Here is a 22,810-nt window from a genome sequence, read left to right on the forward strand (position 1 = left end):
ATCAACAACCTTTGAGTTTGCAACTCAGGTAAATTACCAAAGAAGGCATCTTAATATTCTAAAGTTCTGTTTCATTACTATTTCTGGATTACCACATAAAGCAATTAAAAGCATGATTCCTCACGTGATCGGATAAGTCCATTCTGGGGTGACAGATGGCACCCTGAATCCCAACACCCATTTCCTAAATATTCAACTAGTCTTCAGAGGTACTGTATTTGAGTGTGAGTAGAAGTGTAAGTCTATCACTACTATTGAAAAAGCAGCTCAAAATACCTTCATCTTTGAAAGAAGCCCTTAGAAATTAATAAAAAGAGAGATACTTTTTAAGTGATATGACCCACTAGCAATTAAATGCACCCTTTAATCCAAATTAAATTTGTGCCATTTCTTTTGAAAGCTGAGGAACACAGACTACAGTATAGTTTTGTAAGCTATAGTCTATTTCAACATATTGAGAAAAAAGTTATAGTAAGACTTTTTCCAAATTAGTTAACATGAAAGATAATTTTGTAGGCCAGGGAAATCTAAAATAATCTATCAGCACACAATTCATAAAGAGAAACTTCAGTGTCACATTTCCTTAGATTCAAAACACCAGGTAAAACAAAATTCATTGTCATTTCTAAGAAAAGAGATGTAAGCTACATATCTTGAGAAAACAGATCCAAAAAAGTTTTTAACCCTACCAGAATCAAAATAATCATAACAGGTAAAAAGAATTAAGTAACCTTCATGGTACATTCAATAGAAAAACTATATACTTTATAAATTACAAATTTTATCATGATTAAACTGATCAGCAAAGAAGTCAAAGAAGTTTTCAGAACTTTCACAGAGCTCATCACAATTTTCCAAGATCTCCAACCATTAAACTAATCAACGTCCCAATTTTCAGAACATACTAAATAAATATAACCAGAACTAGACAGACACACAGATCTAAAAGCGCTGCGGGGGAGGTGGAGGAGTAGAGGGGAGAGAGAAAACTTCCTGGTTAATTCACTGAATAGCTCCCCCTAAGAGTAATCAAGCTCTTGAACGCAGCTGGGAGAAAATCCACACAAGCAGCTGACTCTCTGCCGACTGCTCTGTACTTTTCCAAACAGAAGTAAACTAGTTACTTGTGCTTGAAGTCCACGAATACATAAACCTGTCATTCTAGTCTTGCTCTACAGCCTGAGACAAGAATCTGCAGTTTCAGAGAGCTTAAGCAAAAACAAATCATTTTTAAAAGATGTTTTCATAATAACGGAAGTTCACTGAAGGAAGTACACACAAGAGTCCTCAAATACAGTACCTTACTCTGCAACTTCAATACCCTGCAGACAGGTGTATTTCCTCAACTATATGAGAGCTTTATTAGTTAGCAAAGAAAATAAGTAATAAACAAAAGAAGCTACACACATACTCCTTAGCATTTGACTAACGTTATATCACCTAATTTAATTAAGTACCCCTCACATTACTGACAGCAGAAATTCACTGTACAGTCTCCACCAATTCTTAAAACTTATTTGAAGAATCGTAAGAATTTTTTCATTCTAAAGGTAGACTGCACGTATAAGTCTTAGTACTGTACGTATTCAGTTCCTTAAGTCCCCCTCAAATCCCAAACATGCTGTATACGCCAAAATAGAAGATTTAAAGGAGGCATCTTCAAATCAGAGGAGTGCAGCTAAAACAGAACATCTGTACGTCAGAGCACAAGTGGGCCTGTAGGACACAGGATCAACTGTAAACACAGTAGCAAGTACAGTCACGTAAAACATAGAGAAAGAGAAAAGAACACTTGGAAGCTGAACTGGACTGTGAGATAAACTACATATACAAATTAAAGCCAACTAGCGCCTCATCTGCTACTCTCACCTCTGGGCATTAAAACTTAGTTGTCTTTAGTTCCCTTCTTTATATAACAGTACAAGACAGCCCGAGAGAGTAGATGCTCTGAAATTCTTCTAACAGTGATTCTCCTCTCCGGTCTTGTAAATGTTATTCAACTTCTTCAGATAAATAATTAAAAACTAAATGCACAGGGAGTCCTGGGTATTAATGTACATACAACCATATTCTGACCTCAAAAACAGTATAAAATCCAAACTTTATAGCACTGCAGTGAAAACTCTGTTTGATCTAACTTCAAGCAGTTAGCTCTAACCCACCTGCAGTGCAGGTTTCTCAAGGGCAGGGATGCTGGGACTCTGGGACTCTTATGAGCCTAACAGTGTTTTACACATAGCTTGTGCTTAATTGTGGTATCAGGCTGAATATGAGGTGATGTTAGTGGGCCAATATCAGCAAAGTGACACTCTAAATCATTGTTTTTCAAACAGTGGATTACAACCTAATGAGTCAGGAAATTAATGCAGTGGGTCACCATCAGCATTCAAACAAAAAAATAAAATACTGAACAGACTAAAAAATACCAGAGTGCAAGATACTAGTAAATTCAGTTTCGGGAAACTTGTTTCAGGTGGGTTGTTGGGTTGTTGTTTTTAATTGGACTGAAATACAAAATGTTATCTCTTACTATGAGTTCCAATTAATATTTTTAAACTGCCTAGATAGTGTTTTTTCCAAATGTAGGCCTGGAATAGTTTTTCCCCTAAATGTGGACCCATACATAGGCTCTTACTAGACTGCCCAAGGGAAGCACAGAAACTATCTATACAGCTGACAGTCGAAGAACAGAATGACCCTAACTGGCTCTAACCTAAACCACTACAATATCCTTTGTGCCATCATCTAACAAATGAACTCACCACAGATCATGCTCCCTAAGCGCCCTGCCGTGATCATAAATCGTAAATGTTTGCTTGTCAACTGAGCCTCTTTGCTTATCTACGGATCATAAGAATTATTCCCAATGGGACTTATCTAAAAAAACAATTATCCTTGAGAGCATGGTAACAAACTGTCTCCTGAAACAAACTGCAGAGTAGTGGCTGCAAAGAGAACTGTCCTCCACAGTAACTTACATGACCCAGACAAATCTTCTTGTTCCCAACAAAAGATCTTTTTCCTGGTCATAGCAATGTTGCGGAAGTCATTTCTGAGGGGAAAACAATGCTATTTTCAAATTTAACTGTATTATTTTGCTGCCCTACTACCTATGGAATTAAAAGTATTTCTCGGGGTTACAGTTAGAATCGTCATGTTCTCTTCACTGATAAAGACAGCAAAAAATAACAGCAAAGAATGACTATTTTGTCCCTGTCTTCCACCCAATTTAACAGTAAGAGAAACAGGGTAAATAAAGTTATAAAATAGTTCCACTTCAAAACTATAGAACTAAAGTTCAGTTGTTACCCAGCTTCACAGGAATGTGACTGGATTTTAAGAATTTTCAGTGACTTCAGTCAAGAATAGTTGACCTCCCTGTCTCACAATGCTATTATGAAGATCAAATCAAACATAAAAACACTGTGCAAACTGTGCTGTGTGCTTAGCTGCTCAGTTGTGTCTAACTCTTTGCCACCCTAGGGACCATGGCCCACCAGGCTCCTCTGTCCATAGGATTCTCCAGGCAAGAATACTGGAGTGGGCTGCCATGCCCTCCTCCAGGGGATCTTCCCAACCCAGGCTCTCCCACTGCAGGTGGATTCTTTACCATCTGAGCCACCAGGAAAGCCACTATACAAACTGCAAAGTGATATGATTATTATTACTATTAACTTGTTCTACCTCTTAACCCTCATCTTTATTACAACAGCTCAGCAAGATTCAATGGCATTATCAACTGAATGGACATGAGTTCAAGCAAACTCCCAGAGATAGTGAAGGACAGGGAAGCCTGGCGTGCTGCAGTCCATAGGGTCACAAAGAGTTGGACATGGCTAAGCAACTGAACAAGCAACATTCAATAAATAAAGTACAGATGACTAGATATAATAGTTAGTCCATTATCTACTGAACTGATTGTCCTAAGGGCTGGGATTTCACTTTGTTTGTTCTTGACTAATGACTCTCTACATAACCATGACAATAAAATGAACTGAGAATTCAAGGCCTGTAGATTCACTCCAGGTACAGGTTCGGTATGTAGACTGCATTAACCACACCTCGCAAGGGAGTAAAAAATAAAGACTTCAGGCCACCATGCAAGACCTACTGACTCATAATCTTTAAAGGGTGAGCCTGAGAATCCATACTTTTGACAAGCACACCCAGTGATTCTTATACTCACTAAAGCTTGAGAATCACTGCCATAAAAACTTCCTTTGATCAATAACCACGATTTCAAACACCATTTTCAAAATCTACCTTGAAAATCTAAGGTAAATAGACTTCAGCTACAACTGAGAAAGCAGATCTTAAGAAGGTACTTTTTAACTCATAAAAATACTTGTGGCCCCAACCTCTTTTTAGTCAATTTTCAAATAAAATGAAGCAAAAAGAGAGAATGCCTATGACATATTTATAAGTTTTAAAAATAAATTACAAATAAATATATATATACACACAAACATCTTCAATTTTTCTTATGGTTTAACACAGGAAAGTTATATTATCTTGCTGCTATCAAGAAGTAAGGCATACACCCTCTGCCTAGCATAAACATATCACAATACTGAATGCTTACAAGCCAACCTTAGGGTTCATGTTTATTGAAGACCATACTATACAAATACCAGAGACAAAACAAACTAGCCAACAGACAAACCTAATCTCTCAAAAACAGACCTATATCCATATCCAGTGCACACTTAGACCCTCCTAAAGGCATCTCTTAAGAAATCAATCAAGAGCCCATGAAACTACCTTAAGAAAAATCAACCTGAAGTCAAATATTTCATATGCTATATAATTAGTGCAAAGACATATTTATTTTGGTTCTACTGGCTGAAAGTATCCTTTCTCACTAGCCTCCAGGTATATACACATCACAGGGAAGACACTCAACATATATTACACTGTGAAAAATTACAAGGTGGAGACTAACAGTGTCATTTGAGAAAACTTTCCATCTGCAGTAAAAGTCACAGAGGCTTGTTCCTACTCTAGTATCTAGCCTTGCAACATGACTCTTTCCCAAACCAGTTAAGAATCTAGTCAGTTTTGAAGGGAGAAGGACAAACCAAACCATACTGAATTCAGTTTAATGACTTCTCCAGGATTCAGTGAGGACAAGGCCATAGTAAGGAGCCTTTAAAGAAATGCACAGAAATAATGCTCTTTTTTGTCCAAGCCTGTATTCTTTTAAATCTCAAAGTTATTCTATTCTTTCAAACTTCTGTCAGTTGTCAAAATTACTGCAACATATGGAAATTGTAATAATTTATGTATTGAAAGGAAGCAGAAAAGTCTGAAAGGGCAATTATCAAGGCCCAAACATCCACCTTTGACTCAATACAAACTACACCTATACAATAATAACCTACCTAGACCTACCCTGACCCTACCTGGCACTTCATCAACATCCAAAACTTTCCTGGGACAATAGAGAGCTTAATTAGGGAACCTGGGTGAGAGACAGAGAAAAGTGTTGCCTAAAGAACGCTTTAGGAAAATCAGCATCAATCTAACCAAGATCAAAACAAGTTCCAGATACAGATATCCCTCAAGAACCATGTCTCTGATTTCCTCCTCTCACTTGAAAACTAAGGAGAAAATATAGACTTTAGTAGAAGGAAGGAAAGAGAAAGAAGCTGTGTAGTTGAGGACCCAAACAACTTACCAACTACCTTGGCTTTGTGGTGCAACTATCACTGTTTTCACTATTAGCAGAGGTGCCTCAAAGAATTTGGAAATCAAAATACAGTTGGAAGGTGAGAAACCAATGTCGGAAGATATCTGATCATCACAACCTTCCAAGAAAGGTTCTCTAAGCAAAGAGTGCTCTTTTTGCTCTGCCCATGAAAATAAAGTTCTCCACTCACCACTAATGATGGGCTAAAATGTAATGTCTTTTCTCTAGAAGGAGAAATGGGCCTAGACTGGAACCTGTGCCTGCGGCAAGTCTTCTATAGGGAATCACCTGAGGTCTCCTTTACAATACCTAGTTTATATCTGAACTCTGGCAAAAACCACAGAAAAGGCAAGCCACCAACTACACTAGTTAGTATATATAAAATGGTCATGTTAGCTGTTGTCTTCTACAGAGTTCTTTGTTTCAGTTTAGTTCCTTTACCTCCAGTAAAGAGTACATGATTTAGAACTCTATGATAAATTTATAATTTTAAATAAACACTTCAGTTTTAAATTCAAAAATAAACAGCTGGATCCAAAATTAACTTTGAAAAGGAAAGGGAAATGACAATTCCAAGAGCTTCTACCAGAAGGAAATGTCAGTCACAGATTTTGAGTTATCTAGGAAAAAAACAAAGAATTAGGTGCCCAGGTATAAAACAAAAGGTTGAGAATAAAACCTCAAAAGATTAAGAATATTTTGCCAGAGAGAAACCAGAAAGACTGTAGGACATTAACAGAAAAATAACTCATCCAATTACAAAAAGGACAAAGGAAAGGTATAATAGCTTCAAACACTTACTTTGGTGAGCTACTCTTTCTTGAAGTGTAAGGTAAGAGGAAACAATGAAGGGATACCACAGAGTAAGAATGTCAAGGCTAAGGGTAAGAGGCCTGAGCTGAATAAAAAAGGACAGACCCTCTACAGGTCCCTCAAAACATTATTCCCCTGAAGCTTTGATCAAACCTACTGTTCTACTAGAGAAGAGGCTGAAGGTTAGGGAAATTATAGTTAAAATAACATTTATAAAAATGAGAAAGAGGGAATTCCCTCGCGGTCCAGTGGTTAGGACTCTGAGCTTTCAATTCCGTTGGGGGGGTGGGGGTGGGGGGGGGACGGAGATCCTGCAAAGAGCAAAGCAAGGTCCAAAAAGAAAAGAAAAGAGGAAGATTCATGAGGACAAATCTAAACTCTGAAAGGAAGAACAGAAGTATGGGAAAAAAGGAATATACAAGGCAGAGTCAGCAAGATTGAAGACTGCTGAGGAGAATGGAGAGACAGCGTATACACCATCTACCAGTGTATCAGCAAGAACTATAAAAATTTTAATACAAAGTATAAAAACACAAATGTAACAGCTGGATTAAAGGAGTGGAGGAGGTCTGCAAAGAAAATGCAAAACAGGGCAGCATCCCGCCAGAGTTTTAAAGGATGCAGTGAGGAAGTAAGGATGAAGGAATACGAAGGGGGAGGGGTTGCAGCGAGGAAAGAGGAAGGGCTGCAACAGCAGAAGGAGCCTAAAAAGAGAAAAAAGGGAAAGCAACCCAGAGGAGAGAAAGACTAAGATAAATATAAAGCATGAGATAACAAGGGAATACAGCAGAGAATGAAAACGGCATGCCCTGTAAAAGTGCGGAGGTCAAAGACCCAAAAAGGGCCGTAGTTTGGGGGAAGTACCAGCTAGGGAGAGTTCTACCATAAAGCTCTGACTCAAAAGAAGTATGAGTACCGTGCAGGAGTAAAGACGAGGGCCAAAACAGGTGTGCTCTCAGAGAGGTGTGATGGAACACTAGACTCAAAATCCTGATGTGATGTAGGGACTACCGTGAAGAGAAACCATCGTGTCAAAGACGACGCCGCCGCCACCACCACCAGCAAAAAAACCCAAGGGTCAGAGAAGAAGGTATTCTTGGAGTATGAACACAAAAAAAGAGGGGACACACGGTAGGATACAAAAATACAGCGAGTGCTTAACCATAAGGAGAGGGTAACTAAGGGAAGAAAAGGAAGTATAGCGTGGAGGGATATGTTTTCGGAGAAAAGTAGGAGCAGACCAAAGGTCCTGCCTCTTTGGTCTAGAGGACAGAAGGGACGGTCCACGGGGGCTGAAAGGAGTGGTAGAGAGCAAGAAACTATGATGTTCAAGATGAGAACTGGTGGGGGGGGGGGGGGGCGGCGGTGGGACACACAGTGGCTGGGTCAGAAAAAGAGACGCTGTCAGTCAGAAGCAGAAAGAGGTTCAACTAGAGGAAAGCGGAGAAGGCGGCAGCATGCCGAGGGGGAAGGCAAGCGGGGCAGAACAGAAGCCAAAGCAATGGGGGCAGGGGTAACAGCAGGAGGGACGCTGGGAGATTACAGGGAGGGAGGTGGGGGTCCCAGAAACCCAGGGTGTGGGGAGGTAAAAGGGCCAACCTCCGTGGAGGGGCAGGGGACCAGAGGGCAGGTTCGGGGGTTGCAGGGAGGTGCGGCCTGAGGGTGACAGGGTTAGAGGAGAAATGCAGGGACAGACGGAGGGGAGGGGGCGGGGTGAAACAGCGGGCAGCCCCAATACTCACACCTCCAGAATGCGGTCTCCCTTGCGCACCCCGGCCCGGTCGGCTGCCCCCCCGGGCAGCACGGCGCTCACATGCTGCAGCGGCGCGTACAGCTCTCCGTTGATGCTCCGCAGTTGCCCGCCCTCGCTCACTTGGCCCCGCACGTTGAAGCCGTAGCCGGACTCGGACTTGACGATGCGCACGACCCGCGGGCCGCCGCCTCCCCCGCCGCCGTTCCCGGCGCAGTGGAGCCCAGACCCCCCGCCGCCGCCGCCACCTCCGTTCCTGTGAGGGGCTGCGGGGTGAATCCCTTCCCCGTCCTCGTCCGCCATCTTGCGAGCTAGCAAGCCGTACTCCCACCGCCCTACACCTCCACTCCCTCCGCGCGTGCTCGCCCTTCTGAGCCGCCGCGCGACCCCCGGTGCGCGCGCCCGCTCCGCCGACCGCGGGACCCTAGTCGGCCACGGAGCTACCGGCGCGGGTTAAGGGGAGACAGGGGGCGGGGGAAAAAGAGGACGGTTAGACGCCTTGAAGCCTCCTGGGAGATGTAGTTTCTGGTTGGTGGGGGAGGGGAGAGGGCTGGGCCCGGGCCGGAGCTGAGGTTATTCGACGCAATTCGGGGCGCAAAGCCTGCTGGGGGTTGTAGTTCGTCTTTTATGCTCGTTTTATGCTGTTGGACCAGGAGTCCCTAATCCGGCCTAGAATGTAGGTGACAGATTAATCTTTTGGTGCGGGGCAAATTTAATTTTCTTTTCATTTCATAACTTCTAAAAATAATTCTATTAGGACAGATTTGACATTTGTGATTCAACACAGTGTTAAATTATAACTCGTTTGCTCAATATTTTGTGTCTACATACATCATTATTATTACTTTCTTTTTTTCCCTAAGTCCTGCCTGCCAGCATACAGAATCTTAGTTCCCCTACCAGGGATGGAACCCGTGCCTCTTGCAGTGGAAGTGCAGGAGTCTTAACCACTGCACTGCCAGGGAAGTCCCTACATACATTATTGTATTTCAGGACTCCCAACTATCTTGTGAGACAACTGGGTCATGAATGAGGAAACTGAACTAAAGACATCCAGCTATTAAGTAACAGGAACTAAAGCCCAGTTATTTTTGTGCAACGTTCTTTTCTTATATTGCAACTACATAAGAACTGTGACTCTGTGGGGCCCCATGGACTATAGCACTCCAGACCCCTCTGTCCTTGGAACTTTCCAGGCAAGAATACTGCAGCAGGTTGTCATATCCTTTTCCAGAGGATCTTCTCAACCCAGAGTGCCCCATCTATGGAAAAAGCTTATGTAGAGGAAACTATGCTGCTAAGTCGCTTCAGTCGTGTCCGACTCTGTGCGACCCCATTGACGGCAGCCCACCAGGCTCCCCCATCCCTGGGTTTCTCCAGGCAAGAACACTGGAGTGGGTTGCCATTTCATTCTCCAATGCATGGAAGTGAAAAGTGAAAGTGAAGTCACTCAGTCGTCTCCGACTCTTAGCGACCCCATGGACTACAGCCTACCAGGCTCCTCCGTCCATGGGATTTTCCAGGCAAGAGTACTGGAGTGGGGTGCCATCACCTTCTCCGAGAGGAAACTATAGTCTCGGTAATTTAGACCTGGATATTAGAGTGGCCAAGTAATAATTTCAATTGAGTAGTGATTTTGTTTTCTGGGTTTTTTTTTTAGTTTTAAAATGTTCATTTTTTTTTTCTTACTGAAATATAGTGATTTACAATATTATGTAAGTTTCAGGGATACAACATAGTGATTCACAAGTTTTAAAGATTATACTCCATTTATAGTTATTATAAAATATTGGCTATGTTCCCGGTGCTGCTCAATATATCCTTGTAACTTACCTATTTTATACCCAGTAGTTTGTACCTCTTAATTCCCAACCCCTATCACGCTCCTCCTACCTTCCCTCTCCACACTGGTAACACTAGTTTGTTTTCTGTATCTGAGAGTTTATTTGTTTCTTTCTTTCTTTCTTTTAAGAATCTGTTCCTTTTTTATTATATTCATTACTGTGTTTTATGTCTTAGATTTCATATATAAATGATAACGTAGTATTGAGCAATGATTTTGAAGTTACCTTTATTTCAAATTCATTTTGTTTCCCCCAACAGCACAGTAGTGTTCTTTGCAAATAGCAGTAATTGATGTTTTTTGGCTTAGAAACACAAACACAAGCTTATAAATATTGTGCAGAATGCCTGGCAAGCCAAGTAAGAAGAACAAGAACAAAAATATGAAAAATAGCTTGCTTAAGCACTTACTGCTCAAGTCTGGCAAGCTAATAAGTCTGTTAGTTTCATGAACGCTGAAAAAAGATCCAAGATTCCTGGGTCAGAGACAAAGGAATTTTATTCATGACAGGAGCAACAACTTCAGCCCCTTTGTATTAATTCCTCTTGCCCCACCAAGTGCCATGAGGATAACATGAAGGCTCAGATGAATGCTGTGCACTTGGTGGATTTAAACTCCACAGTTGAGGAACACTGATCTTGGGGAACCTACACTATTCTGTAGGGAGTAGTAAACAAATGTATTCTTTATCCTGGAGGGAGAGCTTATTTCATTCCTCACGTCTGCTCACTGTAAACATAACCCTGAGAAATGACCCTGGTAAAAAATGGTCAGGGCCTTGCATTCTTGTCATATGCAGGAAGGTGGATTTGGGTATGTGCATGCTCAGTTGTTTCTGACTTATTGCAACCTTATGGACTGTAGTCTGCCAAGCTCCTCTGACCATGGAAATTTTCAGGCAAGAATACTGGAACAGGTTGCCATTTCCTACTCCAGGGGATCTTCCCAACCCAGGGATCAAACCCACGTCTCTTGCAGATTCTTTACTAATGTGCCACCTGCGATGCCCCAGGAAGGTGGGTAAAAAGCATAAAAAACCCATGAAGGATTGTCTCTCTCCACATTACTATGTGCCAGACACTAAGCACTCAACACTAAATACTTTATATCTATAATTTCATTTAGTCCTTACAACTCTTTAATGTTCTGTATTTCATAGATTAAGTAAACAGGCATAGAGAGCTCACACAGCTAATAAGCTATGAATCTAGGAAAAACAACAGGGATACATAGTTAGAAGAGAATAAAAGTTAATTTACAGAGGTTTGATGACTTGTAAAAGCAACAAGCAACCCCTCCAAAGAATTTATGGACTATATAAGCACACCCGGGAGAAAAGCAGTAGAATAGGGAATTCCCTGATGACTCTGCTTTCACTGCTGAGGGTACTGGTTCAGTCCCTGGTCAGGGAACTAAGATCCCACAAGCCAAGAGATGCAGCAAAAAAAACAACCCCAGTAGAATAACTAAGATATCTTATTAAAATGTGGGATGAGGACTCAAAGTTATTGTATTATAACATAAAATTAATGTGCCATATTTTATAACCAAGCTAATGAAGAGGGGTCTTGAATAGTTAAATAAATATGGAAATGAATAGAAGTTGGAATGAGAATTTTGCTCCAAAATAATAATGGCATTTAGATTGAACATGAATCATTTGGTTTGAACAGAGCACTGGATGGGAAGAAATTTATCCAACAAAGCAAGGCATCAGAGAAAGGAAAAGAGAACTTGCACTAAAAGAGCTGGGCTTTTTTTTTTTTCTTCATTTGTGTATTTGTCAAAGATATACTGAATGCCTATCTGCTTTACACTCTGTAATAGTGGCTAGGGATCCAAACATGGTATCTACAAACTCCATGAAGGCAATATGACATGATCAAACCTACAAATGTGCATGCTCCTTGATCTGTCGGTTCCACTTACAGAAGTTCATTCTACTGTCACACTTGCACATGTGTGAAATGACATTTTTGTGAAGTTATTCACTGCAGTATTGTTTGTCTTCACAAAAGCTAGGAAATAATGTTCATTGGTTAAGATACAGCCACAATGAAAAACTGAAAAACTGTAAGTAAAGAATAAGGAAGTTCTTTACCAAAGAGGAATGACCTCATGGACACTAGGCACAATTAAATGAAAAGGTGCAGTCTGTAGAGTATGATACCACTTCTGCATAAAAGGGAACCATCAGTTCAGTTCAGTTCGGTCGCTCAGTGTTGTCCAACCCTTTGCGACCCCATGAATCACAGCACTCCAGGCCTCCCTGTCCATCACCAACTCCCAGAGTTCACCCAGACTCACATCCATCGAGTCAGTGATGCCATCCAGCCATCTCATCCTCTGTTGTCCCCTTCTCCTCCTGCCCCCAATCCCTCCCAGCATCAGAGTCTTTTCCAATGAGTCAACTCTTCAAATGAGGTGGCCAAAGTATTGGAGTTTCAGCTTTAGCATCATTCCTTCCAAAGAAATCCCAGGGCTGATCTCCTTCAGAATGGACTGGTTGGATCTCCTTGCAGTCCAAGGGACTCTCAAGAGTCTTCTCCAACACCACAGTTCAAAAGCATCAATTCTTCGGCGCTCAGCCTTCTTCACAGTCCAACTCTCACATCCATACATGACCACAGGAAGAACCATAGCCTTGACTAGACGGACCTTTGTTGGCAAAGTAATGTCTCTGCTTTTCAATACCTTATCTAGGTTGGTCATAACTTTCCTTCCAAGGAGTAAGCGTCTTTTAATTTCATGGCTGCAGTCACCATCTGCAGTGATTTTGGAGCCCCCCAAAATAAAGTCTGACACTGTTTCCACTGTTTCCCCATCTATTTCCCATGAAGTGATGGGACTGGATGCCATGATCTTCATTTTCTGAATGTTGAGCTTTAGGCCAACCTTTTCACTCTCCACTTTCACTTTCATCAAGAGGCTTTTGAGTTCCTCTTCACTTTCTGCCATAAAGGTGGTATCATCTGCATATCTGAGGTTATTGATATTTCTCCCGGCAATCTTGATTCCAGCTTGTGTTTCTTCCAGTCCAGCATTTCTCATGATGTACTCTGCATATAAGTTAAATAAGCAGAGTGACAATATACAGCCTTGACGTACTCCTTTTCCTATTTGGAACCAGTTTATTGTTCCATGTCCAGTTCTAACTGTTGCTTTCTGACCTGCATACAGATTTCTCAAGAGGCAGGTCAGGTGGTCTGGTATTCCCATCTCTTTCAGAATTTTCCACAGTTTATTGTGATCCACACAGTCAAAGGCTTTGGCATAGTCAATAAAGCAAAAATAGATGTTTTTCTGGAACTCTCTTGCTTTTTCCATGATCCAGCGGATGTTGGCAATGTGATCTCTGGTTCCTCTGCCTTTTCTCAAACCAGCTTGAACATCAGGAAGTTCACGGTTGACGTATTGCTGAAGCCTGGCTTGGAGAATTTTGAGCATTAGTTTACTAGCGTGTGAGATGATAGATATGTTTATATCTCTAGAAGTATTCACAAGAAGGTCTTCCCAGGTGGCACAGTAGTAAAGAATCCGCCTGCCAATTCAGGAGATGCAGGAAACTCAGGTTCAATCCCTGGATTGGGAATATCCCCTGGAGTAGGAAATGGCAAACCACTCCAGTATTCTTGCCTGGAAAATTCCATGGACAGAGGAGCCTGACAGGCTACAGTCCATGGGTCGCAAAGAGTCAGACAAGACTAAGCCCACACACACACATTCACAAGAAACCAATAACATTGATCACCTCTGGGAAAGGGGACCGGACAACTGCGGGGAGCAGGGAGGACAGGAGTGGGAGACATGTCACTATATGCCATTTTGTAAGTTCTTTTAGATAGATGAATGTGTTGCCTGTTCACAAAATAAATACAGAAAATACTTCGAAGGATCAGATTGGAAGAAAAGGTGATCAGAGCATCAAAATCGGAAAATAAAATAAGACACCATTACCACTCTCAAGAATCTAGCAAGAGAGACAGCAAGAGAAAAAGTGATTACAGTACAAGCCTTGGCGCTCCTGAGCAATGAGAGCTGTGACAGAGGCTGCGCCAGCTGCTCAGAGTGCACACCGGAGAGGGCTTTCACACGGAACGGCTGACTGATCGTAGAGGAGTTAGCCAGGCACGGAAGGGTAGAGGTGGAAGGGCATTCTGCCAAGGCAGAGAGAGTTTTTTTCAGCTTTTTATTTTGTATGGTGTGTAACTGATTAATGATATTGTGACAGTTTTAGGTGAACATCAAAGGGACTCAGCCATACATACACATGTATCCATTCTTCCCCAAACTTTCCTCCCATCCAGGCCACCACACAACACCGAGCAGAGTTCCATGTGCTGTCCTTGACAGCTATCCATTTTATATTTTATTTTTTATTATTATTTTTTTTACTTCCAAAGGCATAAGTCTGAAGTTTTATTGAGGACAAAATTATGTTCCCTAGAAATGACAGCCGAATAAAAAAGGACAAGTGGCTCCTGGATTTAAGAGGTCATTGTTCCAGATTAGAGGGATTAAAAGTTGAAGGATGTCACCTGGGAGTTAAAGTACATAGGAGAGATAACAGGCATTTTACAGCGGCAGAGAATTTAAACATTACTTTGCAAGTTGAAAAGAAAGGCTCAAGAATTGTAGTTTGTTACATTAGAGTGGTAAAAAGCCAAAAATGTAGAGGCACCAAGTACAGTTCACCACTTTTTCTCTGGTAAAAAACAAAAAGAATTTCCCAAAGGGCTAAGTTTTGAGTGTTTCAGCTAGACATCTCAGGATCACACAATTTTTAAATGCAACATCTGTCCTGGATATATCAAAAAACGATCTTCTTTTATTCTGCCAATGCGTAGATCAATGTGATGGTTCAGGTATTCTCCAGAAGTTCGCAGGTTCTTACCAGATTCTCCTCTTTACCCTCTCTGTGGTGTTGGCATCAACAGCTTTCCTCTTTCTAAGTAAGGAGTCCTTATATTCAGCTCTGTGGACTTTAAACTTGGAAACTGCCTTCATTTTATTTCACAAACTAAATGAGGAGGAAAATTAACCATTTATCACATCTAATTTGGGACATGCAATTGAAATGATGTAGCCTCCCTACCCTTAGTCACCTGGTGGACCAAAGATCCTGACCAACTTACTGAGAAGCAATAAACTGCATGTGGCAAACAGATACCACTCAGAAGTGGAAATCACTGCTAAACTTTAGATTATAGCTAGTTTTGCTCAAATGCATAGTGAGAGATGATTCAGGCAACACAGCACATACCATTACCTACATGTGCATTTCCCATCTTTCAGACAAAAGTTGGAATACCTCTAAAAATCACTGAATAAAAATTTCCTGTTAAATATATAGTGTTATTTAATTTGAAGCATTACTTTTTTATAGCAATACTTAAGAACAGACTTGACCCTTAAAGCCTTACTCCAGTGAAAATAGATCTCCTTCTTGCCATCTCCCTTATTCTTTTTCCAGCATACAGTGCCTTCCTGAACAAGATGCAGACAGTTTCGGTTGTTTACGTACCAACTCTAGGTACACAGTCAGGTAATGAACATCATCTGTGTCTCAAAAAGTTCAGGTATCACCCTCATTCACCTCTATTCACCTTCTCTTTCCTTTCCTCCTTTACTTCTAGGTTCTTACACATCCACACGTTCTCCCCCTCCTTTCATGAGTCCACAACCCCCACAAGCTCAGAATCAGCTGCAACACTGGCTGTGGAGAATAAGACACTAACTTCTGCCTGGACAAGTCTTTAACTATAGGAGATTTCTAGCCCCAGATCAGGTGCCTAGCAGGAACCTCTACACTCACACACCTTCAAGCAAGGCTTCTGAGAACTGTAAATAAAGCATTCTAAGCTGTTTTATATTAAAGTGGCGTGCTGGATTGCGTTTTAAGTATCAACTGTCAGTTCTTAATTCTAGGAAAACATAAAAGTGAAAGGAAATACCCCATTTACATACTATTCCAGTTTTTAATCAAGCTCTGCAGATTTACTCCATGAACCTAGGGATAGCAATGTCCCAAATGGACTTTTTAAGTACTTGGCCACTTACTTGCCCCAGACTCTAGAGTGACTCTAGAGTCCACTCTACTGGTTGCCCCTGAATATGTGAGGTAAGAGCTTCCTAGCAGTAAAACAAGACAAGAGACGGGATGTATCCAAAACGTGTTTATTGGGATGGTTTCCCGTTCGTCTTGATACAGGGTACTTTTAGTGCTGCTTCCGTCTGAAGGAGCATCCTTCTGTAAGCCTTCCTTTTTCTCCTGCAGGCTGGCAGAGGACAGTAGAGTAGCCAACACACAAAACTACTACTGTTTGTGCATGGCTAAAGACGGTGGTGATTTTATAGCATCCAAGGCATTTTACATCCATGAAATAGGAATTGGGGCTCTGCACCAGGTGCTTCTTCTTGTGTTTCTTCTTCTCCTCTTCTGGAGAGGGATGAAGAAGACTCTTTGCAAGAGGCATGTTCTCATGAGGTTGTCACTGCTGGAAAGTTATCCATTTTAAATATGGCAGGACACACAGAGATTTGTAAGAACATGGAACAATGTGAGAACTGCAAGCTAGAGCAGAAGTGACAGGGAGGAAGTGGGCACAGAGGAGACAGGAGAAGTGGGCAAGAATCAGATCCGGGAGGGTTGCAGATACTGAAGAGGGTGCCCAGGAGTTTGGATGTCATTCCAAAGTACTTGGGGGCCTCTGAATGCTTTTGAGCTGAGCAGCAGTATCATCAGATCTGTGCTTCAGAAGGTTCATTCTGTGCAGTGTGGAGATAGAATGAGATAGATCAGTTAAGAAGCGACTGCAGTGATTCAGGTGACAATTGATGAGACTCGAGCTAGGGCAGTGGTGATGGAGGGGAGAAAAGCTAAAGAAAAAGGACTTGGTGACCATTTGGCTCTTAGGTGGGTGGGGGAAGAAAGAATGATGACTTGCCAGTGGGATTCTTTAAGAGCAGGCATGAAACGGAAGAGGAAAAAGTTTGGGCGGAAAGATAATGAATTCAGTTTGGGGTATGTTGGATTTGAGGGGCCTGCAGGAGACCCAAGAAGAATTGATCAGTTACTGGTTGGATTCATGAGTCTGGCATTGGGGGAAAGGGTCTGGGCTGGAGCATAGATTTGGGAGCCATCAGTCCTGGGTGGGGCTCCTGAGGGTCCCAAGGCAGAGTGGTAGTGAGTGAGAGAAGGGACAAGGTCAGAGCCCAGAGAATCCTCTCCCTCTTCAAATTTAGGAGACTTTAAGAGGAAGGAGATTGGGGGAAAGACTGAGAAAGAGGAGTCAGAGAGTTGGGGGACCCAGAGAGAGCAGGGACGTGAAAGTTGATGAAGCTACCTTTGGAAATAGGATAATTTGCAGAGCACCTAGCCAAGAGTGTCGTTAGTCCTCACAATGACCAGGTAAATAAAAGCGTTTTTGAGAAACTAGACTTGGATAACCAGCAGACCCCAATCACACTGCTCAGTTCAGTTCAGTTCAGTTCAGTTGTTCAGTCGTGTCCGACTCTTTGCAACCCCATGAACTGCAGCACGCCAGGCCTCCCTGTCCATCACCAACTGCCGGAGTTCACTCAAACTCACGCCCATTGAGTCGGTGCCATCGAGGCATCTCATCCTCTGTCGTCCCTTTTCCTCCTGCCCCCAATCCCTCCCAGCATCAGAGTCTTTTCCAATGAGTCAACTCTTCATATCAGATGGCCAAAATACGGGAGTTTCAGCTTTAGTATCATTCCTTCCAAAGAATACCCAGGACCGATCTCCTTTAGAATGGACTGGTTGGATCTCCTTGCAGCTAGTTAATAGCAAAACTGAATCTGGAACCCAAATTTCTGACACCAAGGCCAGGACTCTCCATTATCCAGCTTCCTTTTTGGCTAAAAAAAAAAAAAAGAGTTCTTCCTATCCTTTGTGATGTACAAAGTCAGCAGGTTTCCGTTAGCTTTCTGTGTACTGTGAGGAGAACCCCACCTCCACACCATCACTCATATAATTCTTTGGTCCCTGATGGCCTGCCTCTTCTCTTCCCCTCTTTGCTGGTCTAAGTTCTACTCATCCTTCAACCTGTAGCCTAAGTCCCTCCGTAAAACCTCCCCTGAGGATTCCAGTTTACTCTGACCCCTCTCTCTCTTTTAAATTCCTGCAGCAAATACACCTTTCCATGACCCCATCACCCCCTCAGTGAGTCACATACTTGTGTAATTCCCTCGCCTTGAGTGTGGGTGGGACCTGTGACTTGCTTCTAGGCAGTAGAACATGGTGCAGATAATGATGTGTCACTCCCATGGTTACAGACACATTATATAACACTCCTTTGTTGCTGACTGGAGTGAGAGTCTCTTGCTGGCCCTGAAGAAGAACTCTGCCATGTTGTGAACGGCCTGTGGAAAAGGCTCGTGGGAGGGAACTGCAGGAGCCTCTAGGATCTGAGAGTTGCCCCCGGTGGACAGCAAGAAAAGAGGACCCTCAGTCCTAAATCTGCAAGAAACTGTTACAACCACCTCATGAGCTTGGAGGAAGATCCTGGCTTCAACTCGGGGAACATAACCCAGCCAATGACTTGTTGCAGGCTTGTGAGACCCTAAAGAGAACTCAGCTAAGCTGAACCCAGACTCCTGGATCACAAAACTTGTGAGATTATGTGTGTTGTCTTAAACCACTGAATTTGTGGTAACCTGTTACATGATGATAGGTAATAAATGTAACTCCTGTTGCATCTATGGTCAGTTTAGATTGTAACAATTTATTACCTAGTTTAGCTTTACCTTTCCAATCTGAACATAAGCTTCTTAAAAATGAGGAACTTGTCCCATGTGACTTGTCACGCCCTCAGAGTGTATCATAGTGAGAGGCACTAGAGAAGAAGTTCAACAGGGTGGATAGCGTGTTAGTTAAGGAAAGGACTGTAAAGTGGCTAATAATATCTGCTGCCTAGCGGCATGGTGGGGAGCAGATGGGAATACATGGGAAACACCTAACATAATGCTTAGCACCGGGCTATTATTAAGAATGCTAACAAATACCACATCTAGCCCTGTTTCCTCATTTTGCTGATAAAGAACTAGCTCCCTCCACTATCACCCTTTGAAAAAGGAAATAGACCCAGCAAGGTAACAATGACTGTCAAAAGTCACTCAGTAAATCAATGGCTAGCACCCAATCCTAAGTAGAAAGATGACATGATTTATGTCCCATGAAATCATGGATTGAAGAAAACAGAAAGAGGACCTCTTTCCCCTTTTTTAGGCCTCTGCCCTAATTCTGACTCTTCTTTCTTTTTCACTATTTTCTGTACTTTTTTTCTGTGAAGACCATGTGAAAAACCACCTTTTTTTTTTTTTTTTTTTTTAATGTAAACTGAGTAACTGATTTGCAAGAATGGATAATTCCGAGACTGGAGGCTTCCTGAGCTTCCTTGGTAGCTCGGCTGGTAAAGAATCTGCCTGCAATGTGGGAGACCTCGGTTTGATCCCTGGGTTGGGAAGATCACCTGGAGGAGGTCATGGTAACCCACTCCAGTATTCTTGCCTCTAGAATCCCCAGGGACAGAAGAGCCTGGCGGGCTACAGCCCATGGGGTCTCAGCGTTGGGCATGGCTAAGCGACTTAGCACAGCACAGAGGCTTCCCAGGTGGCCCTAGCGGCAAAGAACCCGCCTGCCAATGCCAGAGACATAAAAGACCCAGGTTTAATCCCTGGCTCGGGAAGATCCCCTGGAGAAGGAAATGGCAACCCACTCCAGAGTATTCTTGCCTGGAAATCCCATGGACAGAGGAGCCTGGCAGACTACAGTCCATAGGGTTGCAAAAGAGTCAGACACAACTGAAGTGACTTAGCACAGAGGGTTTATGGGGGCTTCCCAGGTGGCACCAGTGGTAAAGAATAAGATCCCCTGGAGTAGGAAATCCAGTATTCTTGCCTGGAAAATTCCATGAGCAGAGGAGACTGGTGGGTTGCAGTCCATAGGGTCTCAAAAGAGTCAGACACTTCTGAGCAACTGAGCACAGAGCGTTTATGAGTCAAGATTCCTTTAGTTGCAAAGGAAAGAAACTCATTTCAAACTAGCTTAAGCAAAAAGAATTTGTTGGTTCACGTAGTTAAGAAAGACACTGAGTATTTCTGTTAAATGTAGCTGTGTAACAAACCATCCCAAAGTTTAGTGATATAGCACCATCATTTTATTATTCTATGGACTGTATGGGTCAGGAATTCAGATAGGATACGTAGGGGTGACATTCCTGCCCCTCGATGCCTGGAAATTCAGTTGGGAAGACTGAGGCTCAAGGTGACTCGATGCCTGGGTTCATCTGGATATGTCTCATTTCTGGTTGAGGCTGTCTGCTGGGACCTCATCTAGGGCTGTTGGCATGACCCTGTGGTCTCTTCATGTAGCCCCTGTCTTCTTCAAGCATGATGCCTGGGTTCCAAGGTCAGAAGTCCCCAGAGAATAAAGCAATAGTGTATGGCATTTTTATGATTCAGTGTCAGAAGTCACATAGCACCACTTCCACCATACATTTTCAGATCAAGTGGTCACAAATGTCTGTCCAGGTACAAAAGGCAGGGATACAGACACCACCACTCCACAGAAGGAGTGTCAATGTTGCATTGTAATTAGAGTACGTGGGATGGGCTATATCCTGGTGGCCATTTCTGAAGAAAATGATCTGCCACTCTGGGGTAGTTCACAGATGTAAAACAAATGCTATAGGAGCCTAGGCCTTAAGGTCTGACACAGAGAACTCAAGGTCGCTTCCCTCTTTTTCTTCTGCCTTTTGTTTCTGCTCAACTCTGTTTCTTTATCTAGTAGTAAAAACAAAACAAAAAAAAAAAAAAAAAAACCCACCTTGTTTTTCTCAGCATCTGTATATCATTTTCTAGGGAAGGACTCTGGCCGTTCCCTGAGTCATGTGCCTCCCACTTGGACTGATTGAAGTTGCCTGGAGAATGAAGAACTATGATTATCCAAACCTGGATCACATGCCCAGCTCACATGCCTAAAAGAAAGTTTGCTGGGTAGACTCTAAAGAATAGTCCAATCGGCCACAAGTTCACCGTAAATGAGCATTGATGTCAGCTCAGTGTGTAATTCTGTTAGTTCTCTCTCAGCTTTCTGTGGTTGCAGTATTTCAAAGCCCTTTACCTAGTCATGTTCACATCACGCCCTTGTCTTCCCCTTTGTCATACACCATCTTCCGCTTTGTCACAAACCCAGGAAATGAGATTTCCTGGGTTTCTCGTTGGAGAGAAAAGCTCCCTGGCTCTTACAGCTATACTGACTGACTGACTTTTTCTCATCCCTCTCACCACACCTGACCATTGTATTTCAAAGGATCATTCCCAGATAAAATTTTTCTCCTTCCTTCCAGTTGCAACTTCCTACACAAATTTTACTCGGTTATTTGTGTCTCTCTCCATCTTCTCCCATATCTCCCCACCTCTTTCTTTTCTCAAAATCAAACTCAATTTTTCAGGAGTACTTTTTCCTAGAAATCTTTTCCCAGAGCCAACAGTTCAGAAATAATACAACAGGATGGGCTCTCTCATAACAAAAAGACCAATGCTGCCTCAATAGCATTATCCAGTGGAAAAGCTTATGAGACTTGGGTCATCTGCATTGGTTCTTATTTAGCTTTAATCTTTAGCAAACTCAGTATGCTTTTGGCTGCAAGTACATAAAATGCAAAAGTGGTTTAAATAAAAAGGAAATGTACGATCTCACATAAACAGCAAGACTAAAGGTGGGGAGTTCCAAAGTTGGTTAATTCAGAAGCTCATTCACATCATAAAGGATCCAGATTCTTTCCATCTTCCCCTCTGCCATCTTCAGTGTATTATCTGGGTGATGTGGTTAACCCTCCTCATGGTGGCAAGATGGCTGCTGAGCTCCAGGCACCGCTTCACACATGGCCACCATATAAAGAAGCAGAAAATAGGAACTGTGTATTTGTCAAAGCAAAGAAATCCTTTTCAGAATCCTTACATCAGCATTCTCTCATGTCTCATAGGCTTGAAGTGTATCACTTGCTAATCCCCATATCAATCTTTGGCAAAGGGACTGAAATTACTGTGATTGACTCAAATGCATCTAGACTTCCTCCTAGGGCTAAAAGTACCCTCTTCCCTGGGTACATACCTTGCCTGTGAATAGCAGAACAAAATTTGGGACTTGCCAAAATAAAGAAGGGGGAAAGGGAAGGGGGACCTGGCAGAATAGATTTGGATAAGTAGCCACTTGTTTCTTATGCACTGAACTTCTGTTAACTTAGTTTGTCCAGCTATAAACTAGACATGATAGTATCTACTTCATCTATATGTAGAGATACTTTTAGAAATAAGATTTTTCACAAGGACACTCTTAGGAAAAGAGTTTAATTAAAAAACAGGTTCTGCTGCTGCTGCTGCTAAGTCGCTTCAGTCGTGTCCGACTCTGTGCGACCCCATAGACGGCAGCCCACCAGGCTCCCCCGTCCCTGGGATTCTCCAGGCAAGAACACTGGAATGGGTTGCCATTTCCTTCTCCAATGCAGGAAAGTGAAACGTCAAAGTGAAGTCGCTCAGTCATGTCCGACTTTTAGCGACCCCATGGACTGCAGCCTACCAGACTCCTCTGTCCATGGAATTTTCCACCCAAGAGTAATGGAGTGGGGTGCCATTGCCTTTGATTATCCAATTCATGCAGACAGAAAGAAAGGTAGTTTCCTGGAGC

At 42.5% G+C, this 22,810-nt stretch overlaps 2 protein-coding genes across 4 annotated transcripts in view; both read right to left on the reverse strand.

The window, feature by feature from the left end:
• SNX27 (sorting nexin 27) overlaps positions 1-8,761 on the reverse strand; it is an 80,392-nt gene extending 71,631 nt beyond the window's left edge. For 2 of the 3 annotated variants that reach the window (XR_011565688.1, XM_019955496.2), the window contains exon 1: positions 8,245-8,760. Coding sequence is in view for 2 of the 3 variants with exons in the window: in XM_019955496.2 (XP_019811055.2) it covers positions 8,245-8,555 (311 nt within the window). In the remaining variant the exon portion in view is untranslated. Of the gene's footprint in view, positions 1-8,244 lie in introns of all 3 variants that reach the window. The other variant, XM_070785671.1, reaches the window with a different exon arrangement.
• A 7,497-nt stretch (positions 8,762-16,258) lies between these two features.
• On the reverse strand, positions 16,259-16,577 carry LOC109557015 (small ribosomal subunit protein eS27-like). Its single transcript, XM_019958373.2, has one exon. The coding sequence runs from the start codon at positions 16,569-16,571 to the stop codon at positions 16,314-16,316; it is 258 nt and encodes an 85-aa protein (XP_019813932.1). The 5' UTR covers positions 16,572-16,577; the 3' UTR covers positions 16,259-16,313.
• Between the last annotated feature and the right edge of the window lie 6,233 nt (positions 16,578-22,810).

The sequence above is a fragment of the Bos indicus genome, chromosome 3 (assembly GCF_029378745.1).
Source record: "Bos indicus isolate NIAB-ARS_2022 breed Sahiwal x Tharparkar chromosome 3, NIAB-ARS_B.indTharparkar_mat_pri_1.0, whole genome shotgun sequence".
NCBI lineage: Eukaryota > Metazoa > Chordata > Mammalia > Artiodactyla > Bovidae > Bos > Bos indicus.